Raw genomic sequence first — 22247 nt, 5'->3', positions numbered from 1 at the left:
TCCTACAGGCACCTGTTCAGTACAGAAGTGCTCCCCTGTTGATCAAACATCAATTTGTCAGACTGTTATGTATTCGGCCTTTAATATAAGGTCTTTTAAGAGGTTCATCTTTTAGGTGAACGATATTCTAGAGGGGTTTGGACAATCATTGGTCCATTTCATCTTCTCCTGGCCCACCCGAGTTCTGTACTGGGCATAAATTATTTAGGATTAAGTGTTTTCATTTTGTTTTTTGGAGAGAAACAAGCTCTCCTTACAAAGGTCAATGACTAGTGTTTGTTTCTTTTTCTTTTCCAAGTGTTTGTTAATGTTGTTGCTTTCTTTGTGTTTTTGGGGTAATTTGCTGTGTTATAGTCTCTCTTACAACAGAGCTCTGACTTGTACCACTGTGATGCAATGGGTGGTGTGATTACTGAAGCCTCTTTATAGCCCTCCCAGTGGATAAAACCTCCATCCTAGCCTCCACTCTACGTCCCTCCATAAATTTCACTTTTTATTTGCTTGACAACCATTTGTGTGAGCTCACTGTCGGGGGCTGGTGTAGGACGGACTCCCCGTTGACCCACTAAATCGGCAGTCGGTCCAGGAAACACTTTTTTCCTCCAAATGTTATCTCTTTGATGGTCGGTTTCTCTCTCTCTGTCTCTCTCTCTTTCCTCAGTTTCTCTAGGACCCCCTCATTAGCTTAGGTTCAGGAAGTTTTTCATCATTTGGATGAATGACAAGCCTGGTACAGTGGACCCGGCCAGGGCTCCTGCCCCTCCCCCACAGTACACCCGCGTCACCAGGCAACACACCACAAAAGCCCCCCGTTACAAAATAGCTTTTAGGATCATTTGAAATGGCTTGCTTTTGTCTGTTTGTCTGGAATTAATTGGAAAGAGTTGAAGCTTTTTAGGAAATAATTTTTTTTTTTTTCTAGACCCATTCATATGAGGAGACTGTAATTGACCTCAGGGACTATTTAAAAAGATTTGCAAACACGATATGAAGTGTGCTGAGAAAAGGCAGAGGAGGGTGAAAACATAAATAGTAAAAATGCAATAAATGAAAGTATAATAACTGTGCGTTATATGTATTTATTTTATAGACTGCTTCAGTGCTGATATAGAGCCCTTGGCCGCTGGATGATGATTTCCACCTTGTTTAATTCTGAAATCGTCATGGTAAATTATACTGCCGATATAATGGCAGGCTTCTGAATGAGACTTTAATGAAAAAGAAGAACCCAGGGGGCCATAAAGGATGAAAAAGGAGAAGCCAGAGGATGCTTGTAAAAGTCTCTCAGTTTATACCCATGCCTCTCATTTGTATAAATTTAACTCCTCTCAGAGGTGTAAATATAAATAAGTGTGATGTCGGCCAGGCAGAGTCAGAATGTGTAGCTGCGGCAGAAGACAAGAAGTTGCAATATGCTACTTTTAAAAGCAGTGTGGATGGCTTGCCACTAGCAGCTACTCAGCCTCAGACAGCGGTTAGTGAGAGTGATTTATGGGAAGCTCATGTTAGTTTACACGAGTGTTTGTTTGCGTGCATGCGCGTGTGTTTGGAGGGTCGACGGTAGCTCTCCATCACCCTGCGACCTTCCTGTCCCCACCCCTTTCATGGCCTCCCGCCTGGGTGAATGCTGAAGCTCCATCCCCGCATCTCCTTGTAGCTCCCTTTGTCTGCGAGCCAAACTCCGCCCTCGATCCATCCCCCTCCTACCCTTGCTCCTCTGCTCATTTGCCACGAAGCAAGTCATCTCTCTGTCATATAGACTAGCCAACTAAATGCCATAAGTGTGTTCTGACATTTAGACATGAAGCCTCTTAGTGTTTTCTTTTAATCCTTGCAAAATCAAAACAAGTTCATGCGAAAAAAAAAATCTACTGCATGTTTGGCATTGGAGTATTACTAACCTCATCTGGCATAGTTTTTGAGGAAGAGAATTATGTAATTTCATCTTATGCCACCATCAAAGCAAACATAACCTAGTCATTGCTGTATTCCTGTCACTGATCTCATCGCTCTCATTGATATTCCTGCCTTGAAGACATCACATAGTAGTAGTGCATACGTACATGGCCTATGACTGCCCTGTTCCTTCCTTTGGGCAGGTATTTGGGCTGATGTTAAACCAGAGTGTTCCCCCCTGCTGTGTGGTCAGCGCCCCTCCGTCTGTCTGCCAGTGTGTCAGAAGGAGTGAGGAAGAAACCGCTTTTTTTTCTTTCTTTTGCTTTTTTTTTCCCCCCCTGTACTGATGAGGTGGGCTGAAGAGATGAGAGCTCTGACCTCTGCTGTGTAATTACATTAGAAACTGGTTTATTACTGTACACCTGCAGACTGAATACTCAGATCTCAATGCCTGATTATGCATGCTCTATTTAAGTTGATTTAGCGTGAGCGAGATTTTATTACCTGTTTTAGAATAGTGGTCTGCTTTTCAGAATTGGTTCAAAGTAGGTCCTTTTGCCATTCCCTGTGTGGATATATATGAGCAAAGGCAGGAGTAAACAACAGCAAACCTTATTGTCTCTCCCTCTCTCTTTCTCTCTCCCCCATGTCTATAAAGTCTATTGTCTCTAATGTCTATTTTGTCAGGAAGCTGAATAAACAGCATGTCCCTAATGACAACTCTGGATATTTGCATTGACAAATGCTTAAGCTTGTCCAGCTCTCCTGTGGGGAAGGAGCCGGGTGAATCTCTATTATCACTGAAGATGACACATCATTGACCTTGAAGAAGTGGAAAGTCACCAAGGGATCCCATACTGTCCATAGCATGCCTTATTGTCTTAGTTTAGTGTATGTCCTTGCATGGTGGTGGGTAACAATGGGGTGTCAGTGAGCTACAGTGAAAAATTTTGTTTCACTTCAATTTTCAAACCAATTAAGACAGTTTAAGTCACTTGTTAATTAGTGATTTATCAATTACTTATTAAATTAAATACAGTTCATATTTTATACATTGTTGGTAATGCTGCATGGTTGGTAACAAAGAGAGCATGCACCCCAAGCTGCTTTGCAGAATTACATCCATTGCATTCCCTCTATCACCATATGTCAAGAATGAATGGCTAATACAATAAAAATCAAAAACACAGCGGTTGCTGAAGGGCTTAAATCTTGAGCCATGCTGACAGGACTTCAGCCATGCACAGAGCACAAACATGCATTGAGAGCTATAGCAATCTTCTGTTAGAGGGAAGCTACTTCATAATATAAGGGATGAGCTACTGTGTGGAGCAGAATGGGCACCTTTATGCTCTTAAAATACTTGTCTGTGTAAAGAAACATCACTTGGGAAACCGGGCCACTAAGCAGGGGAGAGGATTACTGAAGAGTGGTCAAACAGCTGGATGGCAGAAACATTGAGCTTATTCCTCCAGGTGCACTGTCTCAGTGTTTGTGGCAAAAGACAAACTAATTTGGACTAAAGTGAGAGGAAAACATATGCAATACCCATTAACTTAACCTAACTTATTATCATTAAGTTGATGAAACATTCTACCTGGATGGACTGGAGTCATGTTTTAGTTAAAGTGAAATATCATCCCTGGGTAGCTCCTGACAATGCTAGTCTGTGGCTGTCAGTGGATGTGTCTGTGTTTCAGCATGTACGTCTGACTTCATCTGTGCTTGTGTGTTGGACAAAGTGGCACTCTGTTAATGAAGTCTGTGCTGGTCTCCGGATGTCTCTGGGCCACCCTAGCCATTCTCAAACAAACAAATGAAAAGGGGGCCTAAAATTCTTTCTGCCTGCTTTTAAGGCTCACGGGAGGAATTCCTAAGTAATAGAGGTGAAAGGTGAAAGGAGAGAGCAGAAGCCGGGCCAAAGGCTGGTCGAGGCAGACCAGCCTCCAAATTCTGGAGTCTGGCTTTGCAGTCTATATTCAGCAATCTCGTATTGACCTGTTTTGATTTGGACAAGTCCAGCATGATCTCCTCTTCAGCGGTTTTGTCTGTAGCATGCTTGTGTTGGTGTCAAATCCTGTGTTTTCATGCCAGCATGTGTGTCTTGTCATCAGCTTTAGTCCAGCTGGCTCCTGGGAAGAGTATGTTTGATCTGTTTTGATGTTTTAATCTTCCAGAGTGAAGTGGTATTTTGTTTGGTCCACACTTCCGATTTTAGGTGTTTAACCATCATCAGTTATCAGAATGAGGATGTGGTTTAGATTAAGGTTAGCCAATACAGAATCGATTTTGTCAATAGACGGTTCTCCTAAAGACACACAAGACACAACATTGTGTGGGTTTGTTTTGAGTGTGCATGTTGGTGTTCCTATGGTTCCAGGCTTCACTAGGGGCTTGGCTAGCTCCAGCTACTGCCCCGTCACCGCGCTTCACTACACTTAACAGAGCCTTTATGGCCAGATTGTGCAGTTAAAAGCCTTTACAAGGGCTACACCATCCACCAATAAAAGCACCAAAACTCCCTCTTCCTGTCTTCTCCTTTGGCAGACATTTTGATTTGCATGTGTGAAAATGTGTAATAAGGACAAAGACAGACAGGAGGTGGAGCCATTGGTGGATATTAATTAGTGTTATTAGTAGTAGAGATAATAGTGAACATAATAGTGTTATCTAATAACATTATCCTCCCCTCAGTTGTTCACAGACACACAGGGCCCCTCCAGGTTTCTACTTTGTTTAAGCAGGATCAGGATATCTGTCTGTGGTGGCCAATATGCAGAAGAATGGGTGACAAAGGCCAGTCAGTGATGGGCAGGCAGTAGCTCTGCTTTGGGCCTCAGCCCCCTCCCCTCTCTAGCTTGTGTGTGTGTGTTTGTGTGTGTTGGGGTACCTCTCAGAGCAGAGCAGAGCAGCACCTATTGTTAGTTGTGAAATGCAGGGCAGTAGAGTGGCTGGGAACAGGCAGAGGCTGTGGAGATGTGCAGCCTCTGGTGGCTCTGCTTTGTGACGGTGGCCTGAGCGTTTGTTCTCCTGACTGACTCAGCTAGCTGCGGCTGAGGCCCCCTTTTGTCACTGCTGACTCTGGGTGGGTGTGTTTCCCCTTGCACCCTCCCTCCCCCTTCTTCTCCCTCTGTTTCAGCATTGACTTAGAAATAGCGGGGTTAGAGGTCATGAGGGGCTGGACGATGGAGAGGGGGGTTTATCTGGGAAACGGTGACCTTTTTGTGTGCACTAGGGCAGAATACCCCTCCCCTTCTTTTTTTATTCTCCTCCCATTACGTTTCCCCTCCTCCAGCGCTCAGCCTCCTGCTCATTCCCCAGTGGGGACCCATCCCCCTGTCTGATGGCCCTGGGGCAGTGGCAGTGACCTTGGCTTTGGCAGTGAAATAAGGTGGCCCAAACCTGCCACAGCATCTCAGCTCTAACGTTGCCCTTTCCCAAACAAGCAACGCAGCAGCCTGGAAGAACAAGAGCAAAATAAGCGCATTTTCACTCACTCAGAAAGGACATTTATTTGTCTCTGTCATGTGTTTTCTGTTTTTCCACAAAGGCTTTAACAGTTAGTCTCTGAGAATAAGGTCAGTTCTATACATGTTTCATACAACACAGGACTTGACGGCTGATTTTGGATTTGGATATTTGGACTTGAGGAAACCTGAAACATTTTACTTTCTTCTTACAATTATAACAATTAGGTTCTGCATTAAAGCTATTATTTGACCACAACACTGTCTGGAGCCCGTGACTGCACACAATATGGCTTGTCCAGTCCTGTCCTCAAAGCCGAGTTTCCAGCTCAGCACACTGAGACTTATTTTTCACTTTTGACGGAGGCTAACTGGTATGTGTGTGCAGGGAATAGTGAGGGAGGGCAAGTATGATACCATGAGAGATTGTGGGAGGAAATGATTGAATAGGCCCTGTGTGTGTGTGTGTGTGTGTGTGCTTTGCAGTGGTCTGTTCTATCACATTCTGAAATAAAGAATTTACTGTAAAAAAGATGAACTCATTGGAACCAACACTGGAAGTAAATAAAAAACAATCTTCCCTCTCTTCTCCGTAGTTGCCGCATAGGGATGAAGCTCCAGAATTGTTTGGGGTTAAAAGACTGTCAGGCGCTGCTGTGTGTGGAGTCGGGCACCAGGGATAAAATGAATTCCACAGGAACCAATTAGAAGAGGTTGTTGCTGGCATAGGATGAAAGATTTCTGGGGTGGCCAATTTCCTCCTCACAACCTGTTTGCAGTGTTTGTAGTTTTGCTAGCATGTATTACTTTTCGGATTCTGATTTGTAAAATGTACAGTACATAGGGCTTATATTACCACAGATACCTAGACTTTATTACTACAAATTGTCAAAGCATTCAGTGCGAGATTTAAGAATGAAAAGGTGGAAATTTTAAACAATACCTCCTTTTGTTTTACAAACAGATTGTCTTTAAGTTTTGGGCTGATGGTTGGACAAAACAAGACATTTGAAGACATCATCTTGGGCTTGAGGAATTGTAATCAGAATTTTGATCTTTATTTTCTGACATTTCATAGAAGCAGTAGTAATTGATCAATAAAGAAAATAATCTTCACATGTAATAATAATACAAACTGAAATTCCCTGAGCATTGATTTGAAAGCATGTGAAATTCCCTATGTGATAAAATCTGATATGACAGTTGTGCTTCTAATCATTATTTGCAGCACATGTAAAGAGTTTTCTTTGACAGCAGAGTTAATTTAATCTTGATGTCGATGTGCAGGTGACTCAGCAACATTAATTTGAGTTATCAGAGTGGTAGCAAGTAGACTAGAGCCAAACAAGCTGCCTTCACTAAAGCAGGCAGGGGTAGATGAAAGTGGAGAGAGGTAGGGAGTAAAATAGATGGAGCATGTGTCGGTGGTCTCAAATGATCTCTGGGCCCCTCTGGCTCTGGAGGCTGGACCTTGAACCAGGAAGGAACATTCCATTCCGATGCTGTGACGTGACCCCCTGACCCTGGCAGCTTTGTTTCAAGGGCAGCTTTCGATAGGCAGCAGGATGCAAAGCAACAGCGGCGGGCCGGCTTAGCTTGAAGAAGCACGCCTCTGCCGTCAGAACATGCTGGGAAACTGCTCCCCTGACCCTAGACTCGTAATTCATCACTGTAACGTGCACATTGCCTACGCTTAACTTCAAATAAATGCACTGACATGGACATGTGCACAGGCTCATGGTCAGTGACTGTACATACCTGGACCTGCTGCTTGAAAAAAAAAAAATGCAGCTAATGTGCAGTCTGCCTTCCTTCAACACATAGACCTGTTACTGGGGCCTTTTTTTCCCTCTCTGAAAGCAGGACTGAAACATTTGATTTAATTCCCACCTCAAGTGATGTGCTAGCAATTTTAAGATCCATCATAACCGATGTTTCAGCAGGCCTTCTTTCAGTAGCTGCTCAGCAGATGAGATGTGTTTATTTTATAATCATATAAAGAATTTGTATCATCCACTCAACTGGGGTCTTCAATCATATTTATGAATGTATGGGGTTTTTTTTCTTAATCGAAGTGGTTTCATGTCATGTGTTAGTAAGTCGTAAGGTGGACCATTTCATTGCCTCAGCGTGAAAATATGAAACATAACGCTAGTGGCCCTCTCCATTTGCCAGCATATGCATTATTTGTGAGTGAGAAGACAGTTTTAGAGGGTTAGCTGGCTGATGGCAGGCTGGAGGAGCCTGTGATATGTGCTCATGTCTGACAGCTTATGGTAGTGCTCCTCCCATCCACTGCAGGGAATAGACGAGACAAGAGCATGCCAGTCAAGAGAGGCAGGACTACAAGCAGCTTGTGTGTTCCTTGTCTACCTCTGTGTTTGAAGGACATTATTTAACAATGTATCTAATAGCAGAGTACAGAGACATTGATGTGTGACTGAGGGACTGCTCAGAAAGATCTCAGGTGTTGACTTTCAGTCAGGGAAACACTTCACAACAAATCACAGTATTTTAGGGTAAAAGTAGTCACATTTAGTGGGGAAAAAAAACATTGATGTATTATACTTAGCTCCGTCAAATGTTAAAAAAACGAGAACAGAGTAGGTGGTCTAGAGCTGAAATGATTAGATAATTAATCACGTAGTTGTTTCACAGAAAATTAATGGGAAGCTGTTTTGATAATTGATTAGTTATTTTTATTTCCTGCTTCCAGCTTGAGGATTTGCAACTTTTCTTTGCTCTGTACTATAGGAAACTGAAAGTGTTTGGGTTTGGGACTGTAGGTGAAACACATCAAGCAATTTGAAAATGTCTCTTTCCCACATTTTATAAACAACGAAATTAACTGAGATTTATCGACAGTGAAAGTAATGGTTAGTTGTAGCCCTGATGCGGTCTATGCAAACTACCTCAACCAACAGAAAAATATCTAAAGAAATAACCAAAAATGAATACTTTGAGCTGCTTGAAACCACAGTCTAATATTAACTGATAATCCTGATTAATTAATAGCAGTTTGATTTACAGTGAGAAATAACTACTACTACAGAGACAAATCCTGTATTTTATTCCACTGTTCATAAGCCTTAGCCTTCGTTTTTCTTTTCCATAGGAAAAAAATGTTTCTGTCAATTTATGTAAATCCAGAGCTGCTCTTTGTTTACTCAAACCCTGAAAAGGGTATTTCATTATCTGATAGAACAGATACGCCATCGTAACAAATACTGTATCTGCACAGTCTTTGTTTGCACACACACTATAGGTAGAGGCAGAGACAAAGGGCTTTCATTTCTCACCCACTGTCTTGTAACACTAAGTGGTTATGACAGGGCCTGCACTTGCCTCTCTCCTCTCTCTCTTGTTCTGCTCCTCTTCCTCTGTGGTTATTTTTCCTGGTGAATTGTTGTGAAGTAGACTCCATGCAGTGGGCGTGGAGGAGGAGTCGCACATGTGCGTACAAAAGGAGCTGGGGGTTACTGACTGCATATTAGCATGAATTCATCAGGATTAGCCAGTTTGGAGGCGACCGGGGGCAGGGGGGGGGTTCCTCGGATCAGCATCAGCAAGGGGCAGTAATATCCCTGGTGACCGCACTCAGCTGGTAGCCTGAATGGAGGGAGGGGAACAAGATAGTGGCAAAAAAAGAATAGGAGGCAGACTTTTGGAGATTCCAGCTGTCTCAACAAGAGGATATGGTGGTGACAATATCTTGATGTCGCAAAACAAGGAGATGGCAATTTTCCATACATTAACGGCTGCTGCTCCCTTCATCATTATCTTAAATGCTCCATTCTCTTAAATGGCTTCTGTCACTGTAGCTGCCCAGGAATTATTCTGTATTTACTCCACTGCCTCTCTCTTTGTTCCATGAGACAGTATGTATTAAGTCATGAATGTGTGTCTGTGTTGCTGCCAGAAGTTCCTAAAAGCATGCAGTGGATAGGCAAAGCATCTCCTAGCTGTCTTGTTGGTAATGATAGAAGTTAGAGCATCTCAGCTCATGTTTACAGAATAGAACGTCTGGGCTTTTGCTGCTTACTTTCTTTATCCTCCTTTTAGACTAATATGAGCCAAGGCCCAGACTTGCCCTCAATAACAAGGAAATGATTTACCAAATCAAACATTTTCTTTATGGAGCACTATTAGATTTTTATGGTCTTTCTCATTCCTTCCTCGTCAGTTTGTTCTCTGTGTCTTTGACATAATCGCTAGCTCCTCCTTTGCTATGTTGTAGACCCATTGCCCCCCACAAACACATCTCTGTTTGCCACACACGTGATGGCACTGTGTTGCCCGGGATTGTGATTAATGGCCGCAATTCAGCCTGAAAAATTCCCTTGAGTGGGTGCCAGTTGGCTTACGCAGAGAAGAAACTCATTACTGCTGTCAGTTGAGCTGACGGAGCAGGGAAGGTTGTGAGTGATTGTGCGTGTCTGTATGTGTGTGTGTGTGTGTGCATGCATGCAAGGAAGAGAGAGAGAGAGAGAGGGAGAGAGAAACTCATTTTTGTGCATGTCAGTATGTGCATGCATGTCTGTCCACCTTTGCCGTATATAAGCCATCATGCGTGAATAAGTGTGTCCACGTGTTTTAAGCTGAGTGTAAAAGTGACAGTGTGTCCCAGGGCTCGTATCCAAGTAACATGGATAATTTCTCAGAAATGAATGAGCCTGATTCCATCAGCACCCTGCACACACAAACACTCCAACTCAAGCCTTTTAATGGATAACCTGTGTGCTCCATGCTGCTTTATGATCACAGTCACTCTCCTGTACTGTGTGTTACATATGTTTGGAACATATGGATTCTTGTTTGTATATTACAACATATTCCCATCCTCTTCCCATAAACACTTATCTGTGGCAAGGTAAATATGGCAGGTGGTGGGGTATATTACTCCTACTTATTATTCCTATGTTACAGCCAATTCTTGTTAAATGGATGGAAAGGGTTTCATTTTAAACACTGTAATAGCCTGTCCATTCTTATTAAAGATTATGTGGCATTGAGTAAGTAAAGCAAGAAGGAGAAAAAAACTAAAGAGAAATGGAAAGAAGAGGAAGCAGCTTAAAATGAGGGTAGGTCTGCATGATATGGATAAGCAGAGAAATGTGCCATTCACTGAGAGATCGCTATCTGCATTCACTGACACCACAAATGCTGCCAAAATGAAGATTTGAGGACCTGCACATATACATTGCACATTTGGAAATTAGCTCCATATGTGGCTCAGGCTTTTGCTTTGATGCTTTGTTTGAAGAGACTGGACCAGGCCTGGGAGAGAAATCTAATTATTTTAGTTAATCCAGTGTTTTTTTTTTTGTTTTGTTTTTTTTTTGTAAAATGTGTGCTACATTTTAATTGTGGATGCACAATTTATATTACTACTTACAATATCACACACAATGTGTACAGCTAGTTTAAATCCTTAACTATTCTGAGACATGCAGGAAGCCTAGCTCACACCACAAAGATGGAGGTTGTAGATGAAAGTGCAAATAAGGATGACAGCTATCGAACGGGTGCTGTAGTTTTGTTGTTCTTGTAAAACTTGTTCCACATATGTATAACATTTGAACTCCAGAAGACTTCAGTACTGATGCAAGGTTGTCAGATTACACAGGAATTCACTATATAGATAAGACTTTGAATGGACAAACAGTTGGTCCATATCACCCAGACCTAGTCTGGATATTTGTATTAAATGAACAGTTTAAGATTTCAGACAGGCAGTTGTCGCTCTGCTCCGTTGATGGATTTGTTTATGTGAATTTCTGACAGGATTGCATTTTTGGAAGCTGTGATGTGAGGATTTGGAAATCAGCATGGTCACTAAGACACAGATGAATGACCAATGAGAACCACACAGCTGAGGCACAGTGGACCTCCCTACTACTAGGGGCATCTCTTATGCGTGTGTGTGTGTGTGTGTGTCTGTGTGAGATGGATTGACGAAAGGGTGAGATTTACACAGCCGTTTCAGCCATTTGGGGAACCCAGTTTTCAGGGTGCTGTGAGATGCAGTGGAGCGCATGGGCTGGTCCCGCCCTGCGTCTTTCAGATGTCCCGTGGGAGTGCCAGATGTGGGGTCATCCATCTACCCTGGTTCAGACCAGCCCACTCAAAGCCACTGTCAGATGCATAGTCAACACTGCGTGCTATACTCTCAGAAAGGATCACACGCACATACACACACACACACACACACTCACGAAAGGTATATTAATCTCAGGAATTTCTCTAGACTTTTCACCAGCGATGTATGATCAAGAAACTGCAGTACAAAGGAAAGACTTTTCGGGAGAGATTCATTTTGGCCTCCTCAAAGTGGCCTCCCAACCCAACAGTTGTCCTCTAATGAGGGGGAAGTAATGAGTGTTAGACTGAGGAGAATTGTGATGCCAAATGTCCAGGTTGTTATTCAGAACCACTGCTGTCTGCGGGCAGAGCTTATTTCTTGCTTCACAATACAAGAGGCGGAGACGAGCCAACGAAGAATTTAATGGCATTTCCATTTGAATATAAATGTTATTTTACCCCAGATGTCTCTGAACGTTTTAAAATATTTCACACTCTCCAACACCAAGAAACGACAAGACAAGACAGGGACAAAGCAGGTGTAGGTTTTCGCTTTTTGTGCAGAGAGTCTAGAGTGAATGAGCTGAATGAGAGACTGCACATAATTCATGTGGATATGAGCTCATATATACTGGTAGGATGACAGGAGAGGCATCTCATTTTAATTCTAAAGTAGGCAGTTGCATGCTGAGGTATTGGCGATATTAATTAGATATGTGGCCTCTGGGCAAGAAGAGAATGGCATTGTGAAGACAGAGCCTCTTCCCAGCAGCAATCAGGTGTGAAAAAGAAGAGTGTCAACATCTTTTTTATGGTACATTATTCCTGGCAATAAATGCTTAGAAAATGATGGGTTTGAAAAACCGAAACATGATCTCGAAATTGACAAAAAATATTGCAAACAGGAAAAAAATTACTTCTATTTTTCTATCTTGTCTTGGTGACGCTGTTGTCCAAGACGTGTGAGAGTAAATGGTATGTGTGTAAGTTAGTTAGGTAAATTTCTTCCTCTAAGACTATGCCATTTTTAACACAGACCCTTGAAGAAAGCTTATTGTTCTCTCTACTCAAGAGAAAAGAATTTCATTAACTTAAAAGATTTAGTCTAAGCTACCTAGCAAGTTTATGAGAAAAGAAGACGTAGGAAATCAGCAGTCTATAGAGAAAGTACATCCCAACCCATTTATGGTTAATGTATGCTCCACTAGCTTTCAGTTCTCATTGTATTTTGCCAGAAGAGTTTTCTTTTATCACTTTTTCTGAGAATGTTTTCTGTCCACATTCTGAGCTAAGTGATAGCTATTTCTGGACTGGACAGAAAAACTTTAGCTAAGATAAAACATTTACTTTTGCAAGTGTTCAACAACTACATTTCCAATGAGTCTGATTCCCATGATTCTGTCCAATACCTTAGTTAACTTATATATTAACTGAACTCAAGTATCATTATTCAGCTTTAGAGAAAGAAATCCTCTATAAGAAAAAACATTTTCTGGTTGCGGCTATCAGGCTAGAGGTGACAAGTTCAACAAGGGGATCTATCTTGGGCCATACCACATGCAATGTCCTTAATAAGGTGGTAATTTGGCAGAGGGACTAAAGAGGGGAGCAAGTTAAGAGAAGATCGAATTCTTTCGAGTAGAGGATTCCAGGCTCCAGTAATGGTAAAGTAGTTCTTTGTCTCTCTCTGTATTTTTTTTTTTTACTTGTTTTTTTTACTTGTTTTTTTTTCTTTTTTCTTTTTTTTTTTTTAACCAGAGCAGAAGCAGAATTTCATCCCCAGTGTACAACCAAGAAACAGAAATAGAAAACCGTAGGCTGCATATTGATTTAGGAGAGGTATTGTTTCCTTAAACCTCATAAGTTACATTCAGGCGATAGCTAGACATTATATCAAGATAAAAAAAAGCTCAAAACAGCTTACACCTGTTTTTTGTCCTCTTCTTCCACCAGCCAGTCAGGTGGCTGCATCAAACTTAGCTGATCATGATAGAAAACATCATTAAGATACAGGCTATGTGTGTATGTCAGTGAAGAGGTGCCCATGGGTGTGTCTGAGAGGATGCACAGTATGCACAAGATGAACCCGCATGAGATGCTAGATAGTGCTGAGACGGGAGGTGTGAGCATAAAAAAAAAGTGGGGGCCCACCTGCATGTTGAAAAGAGAGACATTTGTGTTCTAGAGGAAACTAGATAATGTGATGGGTAGCGTGGAAGACACACTATCAGAGTAAGTGTAGGTCTTTGAGCCCGTTTGAGTCCTCTCACTGATTATCATGAGAGAATGTTTGAAGTTGTTTAATGAGTATGCAGTTTTACGCCCAGTTAGTCCTTAAATGATACAAAAAACCCGCTCCTTTTGTTCTCACACATCAGATCCCTTCTTTGTTGCTTGTGAGACTGTGCATGCACAAACACTTATTAATTTTTTTTAATTAAAAAAAAGGAGACAGTATCAACAAGTTTAGCAGCTAGCAGTTAATTTTAAAATAAATGCTACTGTTCAAGGCACTGGTTTGTTATTTTAACCCTCCTTTCTCTGTGGTCCTCCATGAGCTCTCTCACTCTCTCTTTTCTCTCTTGCAGGTCTCTAATCTTACCCAAGCCGTGACTGGGAATCATTTAAATAATCCCTTAATTTTCAGCATCTGTTGTGCTTTAATGGGTCTCTCTTTAATTAGGGTCGGCATGTTGAAGTGAGTGTAGGAGGCTTAGTGCGGAGATTTGGGGCTACTGGGGCAGGCCAGCAGTGCAGGGGCTGGGGGTGCAGGAGTGGGAGGAGCACAGGACAGTTGATGGGGTGAGGTGGTGGTGGTGGGGGCTATAGGTGGTGCAGTAGTAAGGGGTGTGGCAGAGGCACAGGCACAGAGCAAGGCACCAGGGAAGGCCCAGGCTTTGTCCCTGGGGTGGAGAGGTTAGGAGGGGTGGGGAAAAGAACAACAAGCCAGTAAACAGTGTGCCTTTCCCATCACACTATGTTTTTGCAACAAAAAGCTTTGATTTTCTTACTTTGCTGTTAATAGCTGATTGCAAATGATAGTTACACTACAGCTTGACTGGCTGTAGTATAGTGTTGTCCACCAAAGGGTTTACAGTAGCATATTAAAATAAGACAAATTCACAAGTCACAGCTTTTTGAAGCTGAAATTTTGTCATTTTGGCTCAGAAAACTGCTTAAGTGATTAATCGATTATCCAAATACAATTATGAAAATAGTTGATGATTAATTGTAAATTGCTCGACTAGTCAATACAGTAGTCCGTACAACATAATGGTAAGCAGCAGCCCCATAAATTAGCACATGGTTTAAATTTAAGTTGGCAAAACAATTGAAAATCAAGGGCCGCTTGCTTGTTGTCGAATGCAGTTACAATGTACAGGGGTTTCTGTTTTTCTGGTCACTCGGTGTCTTCTATTCATTTTCTTGGTTAAATGAAGAAATGTCAAGCATTTTTGTGAGTGATAACTATTGTAGCATTGCTGCTCCTTCCGCCTCCTACAGCGAGCCTTAATAGCAGCCATCAATCTTACTATATTTAACTTAGTGCACACAAGCTCCACAGTATTGATCAACACAACAGACTTAAGGACAAGCACAGCACCAGAAGGCCCAATGCAAATAAGCTTGCAGCATGAGCAGAAAAGGCAATTAAATTCCAGTCAAAACAGTTTTGTAATGCGAGAGGAGAAATTCACTCAGTTAAGAAAATCTGTCATGTTCAACTGTGAACATAGGAAGTCAAATGGAATCACCGAAGACATGTTAAGGAAAGGCTGTAAAATCACGAAAAGAAAAATTAGCTTGGTAATTGAAGTGGGCAGAATGTATTTTTCTTTGGTTGACATTTAGCTGATCCATGTGTTGTAATATGCCATTTATTGCAACAACAACAACAAAAACTCATACCTTGTGTTGATGTGGTGTTTGATTGCATTATATGACTGGGGGTCATGCTATGCTATCATGCTGATTTTTCTCAACATCTTCACTCCACCTTTGGAGCAGTGAAATAGTGAAAAATCTCAGCAGCTATTGGTTAGATTGCCATGAAATTTGGTACACATGCCCCTTTCAGGATGTTATAATAAATACCTGCAAAGTTTGTACTGGACCACCATGTGTGCATGTTGGTTAAGAAGCAATATTGATCACATGCCAGATAAAAAAATTATAATATATGACAGGACATGTATTTGCCATAATAAAGAAAAGAAAGTAAAATTGAACTACTAGAAAAAAATAACAAAAAAACATATTTCTAAGATCCCACTGTGTAAGGCATATTACAGGTTGTAGAGCTTTTAATATAAATGATCAGTAGGCCTAGTTCCTGAGCCCTGCTGTCCGTATGTACATCTGCCACCTGAGACCGAGTGGCAGATGTGTCTCAACTGATGCTTTTGCTCATGCAGGTAGTGACACAGGAGGGTGTTGATGTGCTAAAGCATTAAAGGAGGAGAACGAGTGTGTGTCAGAGGAAGAGTATAGCTCACACACATGCAGCCCTTCCTTTCGTAGGTGATAAGCATCACGCACCACCAGCCAGCAGATTGATCATAGAAGTGCCCATGCTTGGGTGCAGGGTGGTGGATGGGAAGGGGGCGGGGGGGGGGGCGGGGGGTGTAGTGGGGCAAGGAGCTAATAAAATATCACATCTGCATTAAAATGCCATCTCTAGGGTCCCAGCAAAGGGCCTGCTATTTCAGGGATTCCTATTTAAAGGCTGTGGAAGTGTGGGCTCTCCACACTGGAATAGCACTGTACACCATCTCCATTATTTATGGGCCTCATCTGTATTTTACTGGTTTACCACGGTGGGGGTGGGGGTGGGTACGGCAGTCATCACCCTTGCTTGAACAACATGTGCTTAATGATGTCACAGGCTTGAGAGGGCTCGTGGGGGTGGGGCAAGGGGTGCAATGAAGAGCCGAGCAAACGGTTGAAATGTATGTGTGTGTGCGTGTGTGTGTGTATGTATGTGTTGAAGGTCTGGAGGCAGTAGATGTGAGGGAGGGTGATGACATTATAACATGAGGGGTTCACTGAAGCTTTACACCATAGCTGCAGGTCTGAATGATGCCAAAGGATGTCCGTCCCTCTGCTAGCATCATTACCTCTGTCATATCAATGAATCATCCCCAGCAAAGGAAAAAAAACAAAAAACTTCACGTGACCATAGGTCTGTAAAAAAAAAACATGGAAATGTCTCATCAGATTGGCTGATTTGGTCATTGCAGTAGGAGCTGTCGCAGAAAACACAGCACAGTTTGGGCTTTTAATCACCATGTTAATTATTCTCTGTTGAGTTTTTGTGTGCGTGTGTTTAACTGAGCAATAAAGAAATGGATCATTACTTTGGGGCCATTAGGCAAAAAAATACATCAGCCAGGGGTCATTCAAATAATCACCATTTAATCTACATTTCTTCATTAGATACATCTGAGTTGCTCACATGAAAAATGCAGAAAATCCACTTGCTGAAATTTCTGTTGTACATGACCAATAGCGTGGAATTGAAGGATGGGGAATTTCATCAATATCGACTGCCCTTTTAGCTTGTCATTGGCTTCCAAGTCCAATAATCAGTATTACTACATCTGCAGTTGCATTCATATTTCATCCTTTGTGTGTCTTTGTGAGATTCAAGGAAGGATAAGGATGTGAAATTTTGACATTTAAAACAACCTTTCTCGTGTTAATTTCTGCCTGGTTCTGACTCCTTAAGGAACTATTTGGCTGTAAATTGTGAAGTGCACAGCAGGGCAGTGCCACTCGCTTGTTGGCTATTATTAGATGACCGGAGTTTTGACAAGACCTGATTTACAGCTTAGCTACCCGTCTAAATCACCACGCTTCACATTTCCTGTCTGTGACCTTCATTCATATTACTCCCTCACTCATTCTTCTTTTGTGGTTGTCACAGTGGAACCGTCAAACATATGTTCAAGGAGCAGTCTCCTCCCTGTGCACTTGTGTATGGATTTCTTTTTAGTATGCACCCCAACCATTCTCTCCCTTATTGCAGTAATTAGACCTGCTCCATTTAAGCCAGCAGCGTCATGCTGTTAGTGGACACTCTTTAATCACGTGTGAGTGTCTGTCAACACACAGCAAAGGCAGACTGAGAAACAATAGAGTAACAGGTTTGTTGCTGCTGGGTGCTGGGATGTGCGAGAGCGACTCAGTGCCTCGTGTGTCTGTCTTTTCCTGCAGCGTCGAGGGCGATCAATACAATTGTGTGATTCTGTTGAAGCAGCTCTTTGCATTTGTTTATATGCTGCCTATATGCTGTAGCTGAGCTGTATCACTTTAGATTGACTCTGCAACCTCTGCAACAATAAAAGGCACATTCACAATGCAGATTACAAATGGCTTCTTTCTTTTACACCCAGCACAAATGGTTAACAATTTTGTCTGCTTCTGTACGTGTTTATCTGTGTATGTAACCCTGATGTGATTTTTCCAATTGTCTCTGATTGCACGAGTGTGTCGATAGTCGCAGGGGTTTGGGCCTCTTAGAGAGGCCATGTTTTATGCATGAGGGCCAAGGGTGGGGCCCGTTAGGGGGGTTGTGTCCGTGGACACACACAACAGCCAGATCAGTGGACACCATGACTACTTGGCAGAGATGCAAGAGAAAGCTCCTATAGGCACTGGTCCTCCTTTGTTCTTCAGAACAGTAGTGTGCGTGCATGTGTGTATCTTAATTTGTGACTGTATTCCAAGACACTGAGCTTCTTTGGTCACATTAGTCACTCTGAGCTCCTTGTTGTCTGTGTGTTGTGTTCTGAAGGACTTCTAGCTGTTTCAGTACCACTGCTTGCTCTCTGTATCAGCAGTGGCAGTGCCCTCAGGGATTTATGTCAATGCTACACTCTGCCAGTCTCTGCCACGAGCTCCGTGTTACAGCAGGCCAAGACAAAAAGTATTGCTGATTGCTTTTGTCAACACTCTGTCTAGGAAAGAAGTGAGAACCCATAAAAATGTCCTTATAGGCCAATATTCTGTCATTGGATATATACAATAATTTGATACTTCTGACAAGTTTGCAATGACGTTCAGTGTTTTACAACTTTAGTAAATTGAAATGAAAGCGAAGAATGTTTTAGGACTTGCAGTTCAATGTGGTAAAAGGGAACAGCCATAATCTAAAGAACATGTTAAGAGCTGCATATGTACTTTAATATTGGTTTGGTGATAAAATATTACTGATGTTCTCTGTGACGTCTAAGCCTTCACAGTGAAGTTGGCCTAAAACATTTTATGGCTAAAACGTTGTGAGTCCCAGGTGGACAAAATTGCAGTTGGGCCCTTGAGATAGGCACTTAGGCAGAATTACCCCTTTAGGATGTACAGCTGTTTAAGTGTGGCCTTGTAGTAGACAGGGAAATAAAAAAATATGAGCCTGAGAAGTCTGTCAGACTGAGTAACAGTCAAATTTTCTAGGCTTTTTTTTTTTTTTATCGTGAGACAAAACAATGGGAACAGTGAATGTGCATCTCCTCTGACAGAGAACTCACGCCTTATGGACAGTGAAGTCACTACTGCAAATTAGCATGTTTAAATTTTCATCAGAGCTCCATACATCCGTTCAAAGATCTAAGGTCAAGTCGTGTTGGAGAATGCCACACTTCTCATTAAGCTCTGAAATGGAATAATCACAGCGTTAGACCACTGATGCAGCCACAGTGGTTGAAAGTACTGCCACTCTATATGAAGTATCTCTATCACTCTCATTCTTTGTGTGTCTCTCTCTCAATCCCTTGTCCATTTAAAGAATACTTGTGGTTCAGTTTTATGTAAATGCAGACATTTTAAACTGCACCATCTCTACTGTATATCAACATTTTATGACGGTGTGAAATAAACATGAATAATTTCAGTGTAGTCAGTTCAAAGCAGAAATAGCTGATAAGTCTGCAAACAAATAAAACTCATTTTCCACGGTGGAAAATGTAGACAGACATGTTGCTTGGGACCAATAACGTGCACAAATACACACTGAACATAAGAAGCAGAAGACAGTGGAAGGACAAACAGACAATAACCAGGCATGTTTCAGGCATATATAAGCCTTCTTACAAGTGTTGTTTACAACTTGCTCATCCTGTAAGTAATGAATTAATGCATGCTACAGGTTGGGAAGAGCAGGAGGTTATGGAATAATAAGGCATCCCTCCCTCTTGTTATTCTGACAGTGTTCAGATGAGTCCCCCTTCGTCCAAGTTAATTATGGTTGACATTTAAATGAGTATACTTGTGTTGAAGAAGGTGGGAGAACTGAGGAAGCAGAGGGCCTCTTTCTAATTGAGTTTGTCGCTGGCTCCACCTTCGATGCCGCCTTTGTTCTGCGGGGAGTAGATATGTGAGGTGCAGCTGAATGAGGCTCTCTGTAGGGGTATTGATACTGGTTTTGCTATGTGATGATGTGTGCACGTGTCTGTGTTGTCTTCGTCATTGTTAGCATGAATTTTTAAAAATGGGCCTGACCTACATACTAAATGTTAACATATGGCAGGAAATCCATACACCAGCCCTGTACTTTACATATGTATGTGGAGATCACCTTCAGCAACTGATGACTGCGGCTCATGTACACCCACTGTACACTTGTTATGTCTTCTCTTGAGCAGAAAGCACCATTTGAATTGTTTGTTTGGTGCCACAGAAATGGCAGATGTGCTCAGTAGGGACATTTGTAGTGATGTTCTTTAAAGAACTAAATTTTCTTATGTGTGTGTGTGTGTGTGTGTGTGTATATGTATATGTATATATTAGTTTTCTTTTTGAGAAATATACTCAACATTCCTCTCCCAGAGGCCTTCTATGATCAGGGAACCAAAATCTTAAAATGTTTGGATTCATATCTCTGGTAGTTTAGTATGACTGTTGGAGGTGTCCACGGTAGATTATTGCACTTGACACAGAAGTATATTCTGTATTAGCCTTTCATCACCTTAGCCTTCCATCAGCCAGTCAGTATTCACACCCTGTGAATCATCATCCTTTGTCTCTATATGTGTTAATGAATACCTGCACATGACATTGGCATATCACACAGTGTTGCTGTGAAGCTGTTTTACCTTACTCTTGCAGACATAATGCCTTGATGTTATCAGATAATAGAAACTTGTTAGAATTGTCCATATTTTTCTTGGCCTTATAAACTATAAAATGAAATCAAATAGTATACAAACATATAAATATATATTATAGAAACTGTTCTTTCCTATAAGCAGCCAAGCTTGTTGTCCTGTAGCTGTGAGCTGTGTTGTGATATTATGTACTAATATCTCCCTCTCCCTCCCTCTACAGCCATGGCAGACTTCCATGTCCAACCAGAGTCAGTACATGCTGAGGAGTCTGGTGTGGCTAGGTTCCAGTGCCAGATCCATGGTCTGCCAGAGCCTGTCATCAGCTGGGAAAAAGACAGCCGTCCGGTGGACACCAAGGATGAGAGGTTGGACCAAGCCACAACACAACCTGACACTTAAAATTAAAAATGCCACCACTTTATAGGTCATTTACCAGGTCTCATTGTGTTAATCTCCTTCTGTCTTAATTTTTTTTTTCTCTCTCGTAGGTACACTCTGCTGCCTACAGGTGTTCTGCAAATTACCGGAGTGCGTGAGGAGGACAGCGGAAAGTTCTGCTGTGTGGCCCATAACAGTGCAGGAGTGAAATACAGCACTGAGGCACTCCTCTCTGTTTCAGGTTGTTATATTTAATGAATTTCACATCTACATACCATGTGCAGGCTTAGTTTTTTTGTTACATGGAAGCAAGCACACGCACCCTTACTACAGATTAACTTTTAAATCTGTCTTGTGTGCTGGCCTTTCTTTCTCACCATCACTGCTCAAATACAACCACTGAATTCTCTTAGTTTATCTACCCAGCATATTTCCAAACCTATTGTTCCTCTGCCTGATCCAAGAGATACAGCATATTGAGCTAATGCACTCGAGAGAAATCCAATTAAAGGATGCCATCCATCATGCTCATTCCCATCTTAGGCTCCCCTCTACCTTTTTCTTTCAGGCTCCCAATCATCTGTTTACAAAGAGCCTATGATCCTGGTCGGCCCGGAAAACCTCACCCTCACTGTTCACCAAACTGCCATCTTGGAGTGTGTTGCTACCGGATACCCTCGGCCTATCGTGTCTTGGAGTAGACTTGGTGAGAAAATTTCCTGATCAGATCAAAGACAAAGCCCCAAAAGGCACATATATGTAGTTTGAATTTTTCATTTTGTGTGTGTGTGTGTGTGTGTGTGTTTGAAGAATTAGTAAGTACAATCACAGTGTGCACTTGTTTTGTGTGGGTTGTATGTACGTTTTGTCCTCGTGTGTTTGTATGTTCTTTGCAGCACAGCTTTGATCTGTCCCGTGTTGTGTAATAGACGTGTTCGCAGAATACATTTAGCATCTATTGTGTATACATGAGGCAATGGGATTCAACATTAGGCCTTAGGGCTAAACATTATGTTCGACTCTGTGTTGACAAATGCATGCTTCATCTCCTCATGAAGTTGAACCTCCTTCCAAAGCACTGGAGAGCCTCGGAGTAATTGCTGTGAGGTGCTGAGACAGATACGATTAGTTTCCCCCTTCCGTCATGTGCGTTTTTTCTTGACTATCACTCAGAGTCTGTCGTGACCAATTTTTCAATCTGGTATCTGTTTTCTTTACCTATTATCCAATCTGATTTGCTGTTCCAAATGTAAATTGCTGCCCCTCCCAAGCAGTTGGGCATAATCAGATTGAGGGTATTGCCTTACACAATATCACTAGAATGAAA

At 42.0% G+C, this 22247-nt stretch overlaps 1 protein-coding gene across 1 annotated transcript in view; it reads left to right on the top strand.

The window, feature by feature from the left end:
* igdcc3 (immunoglobulin superfamily, DCC subclass, member 3) overlaps positions 1–22247 on the top strand; it is a 48060-nt gene that overhangs the window by 8893 nt on the left and 16920 nt on the right. The window contains exons 3-5 of the mRNA XM_041039869.1: positions 20763–20907; positions 21031–21161; positions 21489–21626. Of these exons, the coding sequence (XP_040895803.1) occupies positions 20763–20907; positions 21031–21161; positions 21489–21626 (414 nt within the window). The remainder of the gene's footprint in view (positions 1–20762; positions 20908–21030; positions 21162–21488; positions 21627–22247) is intronic.

Source organism: Toxotes jaculatrix, chromosome 1 (assembly GCF_017976425.1).
Source record: "Toxotes jaculatrix isolate fToxJac2 chromosome 1, fToxJac2.pri, whole genome shotgun sequence".
Taxonomy (NCBI): domain Eukaryota; kingdom Metazoa; phylum Chordata; class Actinopteri; family Toxotidae; genus Toxotes; species Toxotes jaculatrix.
The sequence above is the reverse complement of the archived record's forward strand: the minus strand, read 5'-3'. Positions and strand labels throughout refer to the sequence as shown.